This window comes from Propithecus coquereli, unplaced genomic scaffold (assembly GCF_000956105.1).
Source record: "Propithecus coquereli isolate 6110/MARCELLA unplaced genomic scaffold, Pcoq_1.0 Scaffold80, whole genome shotgun sequence".
Taxonomy (NCBI): Eukaryota; Metazoa; Chordata; class Mammalia; order Primates; family Indriidae; genus Propithecus; species Propithecus coquereli.
Window position 1 is genome coordinate 1,661,648 of NW_012154174.1, and position 4,274 is coordinate 1,665,921.

The window sequence follows — 4,274 nt, forward strand, 5'->3', positions numbered from 1 at the left end:
GCACTCTAGCCCAGGCAGCAGAGTGAGACGCTGTCAAAAAAAAAAAAAAAAAAAAAAGAAGGAAAGAAAAACCCCAGACACTATCGTTTTATCCCTACATCCATCATTATAGATCTCTAAAAATTAATGACATTTTCTTATGTAATCACATTGCTATTATCAAATTTAATAATATTTCTTTGTTATCTAATTATCACTTCATAGTCAGATTTCCCTGCCAGACTGAAAAATATCTTAAGTCTCCATTTTATGGCTGGATCCATATTTCTTGTCCCTACCACTTTCTTAAAGACAAGCTCTTTGTTGTAGGATCACTGAATGAGAGAAGTACAGATAGCTCTGTGCAAATCCATCTCTACCATTAGAAAAATAAAGTGTAAGCTCTTTTGACAGGGCTGTTGGCTTTATCTTTATATACAGAAATGGTACAATTCACCAAAATCTCAAACTCTTCATTTCCTCTGAGAGCCAGAATACTTAGATTTGAATCCTGGCTCCATCACTTACTAACCATACGACCTTAAATAGTATACTTAATCCCTCCATGCCTCAGTTTCCTTTCCTGTGAAATAAGAGTATTAGAGATTTATGATATACATATGCATATTAAAGGGCCTGGGAAGACCTCTAATAAAGAACCTGTGTAAATTTGTTGAACCTATCATGTTTCTTAAATTTATCTGAATACAGGTTTTTGTGGGAAAGGAAAGTCTATTGTAGATGTTCAAGGACTGGAACATGTAATAATTGACCCCATAGTTTATTCCAGTGCACATGTTGAACTCTCCAGAGCAGCAGTGTTCAATAGAAATATGATAGAAGCCACATAAGTAATTTTAAATTTTCAGGTGGTCACATAAAAAACAGGTGAAATTATAGTTTTACTTTTTTATTTTGAAATAATTATAGACTTACAGGAAGTTACAGAAATAGTACATAGAGTCTTATGAACCTTTTACCCAACTTCCCTCAGTGATGACATCTCAGGTAACTGTGGTATAATTTCAGAGCCAGGAAACTGACATTGGTATGATACTGTTAACTAGACTACATACCTTATTTAGTTTTTACTGGTTTTTATAACCCCTCCTGTGTGTGTATGTGTGTACATAGTTCTGTATGATTTGGTTCCATTTGTAGATTGGTGTAACTACCAGTATTATCAAGATAGCTGTTTATTACCACTAAGGAACTTCCTTGTGTATCCCTTTACAGTTATATCCTCTCCTGTCTCCATCCCCTGGCAACTACTAATCTGTTCTTCACCTCTGTAGTTTTGTCATTTGTGAATGTTATATAAATAGAATCATATACGGTTGACCTTGAACAATGCAGGAATTAGGGGCACCAACCCCCTGTATAGTCAAAACTCCATGTGTAACTTTTGACTCCCCCAAAACTTAACTACTAATAGCCTACTGTTGACTGGAAACCTTACCAATAACATAAACTGTGCATTAACATATAAATAGACTAGTATCTACGTATATTTTATGCATTCATGACATGCCTAACTTTTTCTTAGTTTTTCAATATTTCTAGGCTCCGTGGTTCATCTGTGAGTTTTTTCAAATTGTTGTAAATCTCCAAAAAATTTTCCAATACATTTAATGAAAAAAATCCATGTATAAGCAGACCTGCACAGTTCAAATTTGTGTTGTTCAAGGGTCAACTGTAGTATGTAACCTTTTTTGACTGGCTTTGTCTTTTTTCTCTGAACATGATGCTCTTCAGATCCATTTAAGTTGTTGCATGTATCAACCATTCATTTCTTTTTATTGCTGAATAATATTTCATTGTGTGGATATACCAGAGTTTAGCCATTCACACGTTGAAGGACATTTGAGTTGTTTTCCGTTCTTTTTCGATTGTAAATAAAGCTGCTGTGAACTTTTGTGTACAGATTTTTATGTGAATATTAGTTTTCATTTCTCTAGGCTTAATGCCCAAGAGTGCACCTGCTAGATCTTTGGGTAAATGCATGTGTTTCATTTTATTAGAAACTGTCAAACCATTCCAGAGTGGCTTGTACCATTTGACATTCCCACCAGCAATGTATGAGACTTCCAGTTTTCTCCACATCCTTGGCTGCATTTGGTGTTAGCATTATTATTTTTTAAAATTTTTCATTCTTTTTGAGATAGAGTCTCGCTCTGTTGCCTGCCTGGGGTAGAGTGCAGTGGCGTCAGCCTTGCTCAGCAATCTTAAACTCCTGGGATCAAGTGATCCTCCTGCCTCAGCCTCCCAAGTAGCTGGGACTACAGGTGTGCACTACCATGCCTGGCTAATTTTTTCTATTTTTAGTAGGGATCGGGTCTCACTCTTGCTCAGGCTGGTCTCAAACTCCTGAGCTCATTGATCCTCCAGCCTCGGCCTCCCAGAGAACTAGGATTACAGGGGTGAGCATCACGCCCGGTGCAGCACTATTTCTTATTTTAGCTATTCTAATAGATGTGTGGTGATGTCTTACTGTATTTTCAATTTGCAGTGAAACTAATTTTAAGAATATATTTTGTTTAACCCAATATATCCAAAATATTATCATTTTAATATGTGGTGAGGATAATGTAATTAATGAGATATTACACATTCTTCTTATACTAAGACTTTGAGATCCACTGTGTTTTATACTTAAAACAGAATCAATTCCTACTAGCCACATTGTTGGGGTTTTTTTTGGTAATGTGGACACTTTATTTTTGAGTTAGGGTTTCACTCTGTTGCCCAGACTGGAGTGCAGTGGTACCATCATACCTGACAGTAACCGTGAACTCCTAGGCTCAAGTGATCCTCCTGCCCCAGCCTCCTGAGTAGCTGGGACTACAGGTGTGCACCACCAAACCCAGCTATTTTTTTTCATTTTTTAGAGACTGGGTCTCACAATGTTGCCCAGGCTGGTTTCCAACTCCTGTCCTCAAGCAGTCCTTCCTCCTCGGCCTCTCAAAGTGCTGGGATTACTGGGGTGAGCTACTATGTTTGGCCACTAGCCACATTTTAATTGCTAGTGGCTACCATAACAGTGAAGTTCCAAAGCAGCAGGAAGTATTAATATGTGACTACCTTCTAGATCTAGTTACTGAAAGGTACATATTTTCTTTATAGGAAGTATAACTTTGTCTTATTTTTCACAGGAAAAGAATAACAAAACATGCTCTTAATCATCATCCCCCTCCAGAGCATCTGGATGAAATTTCCTCTAACAGTGACAACCATGAAAAAGACACAAGTTCCCAAAGGTAATAAAGTATTCTTGTTTGCTTATTGCATTTGCTAATGGCAGAAGTTTTGGTTTTTGGTTTAGGATTGGTATTATGCCTGTGCTAATAAACAAAATAAGAACTTTTCATCACGTTTCAGCACCATTCAGTTTTCATGCTGAAACAGCTAATGGCAACAACATCATACTTATTTTCATAACCTCTGAGAAATAGTATTATGAAGTAGTTAAGAACAGGGACTCAGGAAGAGTCTGACATCTGATTTTTAATCCTGGTCCTGCCACTTATTACCTGAGTAACAATGGGCAAGTTACTTACCTGATAATAGTATCTCTTCTAGGGGTGTTGTGAATATTAACAAGATATAGTATGTAAAACTTGGCACAATGCTTAGTATATAGTAAATGCTGGGTAAATAATAGCTGCAGTTATTAGTTTAAGAAATAGTCTTCTCGGTCGGGTGCGGTGGCTCATGCCTGTAATCCTAGCTCTCTGGGAAGCCGAGGCGGGCGGATTGTTTGAGCTCAGGAGTTCGAGGCCAGCCTGAGCAAGGGCGAGACCCCGTCTCTACTAAAATTAGAGGGAAATTAATTGGACAACTAAAAATATATAGAAAAAAAAATTAGCCGGGCATGGTGGTGCATGCCTGTGGTCCCAGCTGCTCGGGAGGCTGAGGCAGGAGGATCGCTTGAGCCCAGGTGTTTGAGGTTGCTGTGAGCTAGGATGACGCCATGGCACTCTAGCCCGGGCAACACAGTGAGACTCTGTCTAAAAAAAAAAAAAAAAAAAAATCTACATGGTAGCAATTCAGATAATAAACTCTTTAGGAACTAGGAAGAAGAAACTGTCATTTTCCCATCAAGTGAACAGGGTTTAGATTAAAATAATCTGTTTTTATAATTAATTCTGACCATTCTGAGAGTAAAAAAAATTTTGTATGGAAAAAATGCTGATAGGCAGTTATTGGGCCAGAATTATTGACCCAGCATAGTTACACTACTTGTTTTTGATTGTTGATTTGATGCTTCCTAAAGATTACTCTCCCAAAAGATGATT

At 37.6% G+C, this 4,274-nt stretch overlaps 1 protein-coding gene across 1 annotated transcript in view; it reads left to right on the forward strand.

Moving 5' to 3' along the window:
• FAM149B1 (family with sequence similarity 149, member B1) overlaps positions 1-4,274 on the forward strand; it is a 69,187-nt gene that overhangs the window by 2,693 nt on the left and 62,220 nt on the right. Inside the window, exon 2 of the mRNA XM_012663217.1 lies at positions 3,132-3,236. Within this exon, the coding sequence (XP_012518671.1) occupies positions 3,132-3,236 (105 nt within the window). The remainder of the gene's footprint in view (positions 1-3,131; positions 3,237-4,274) is intronic.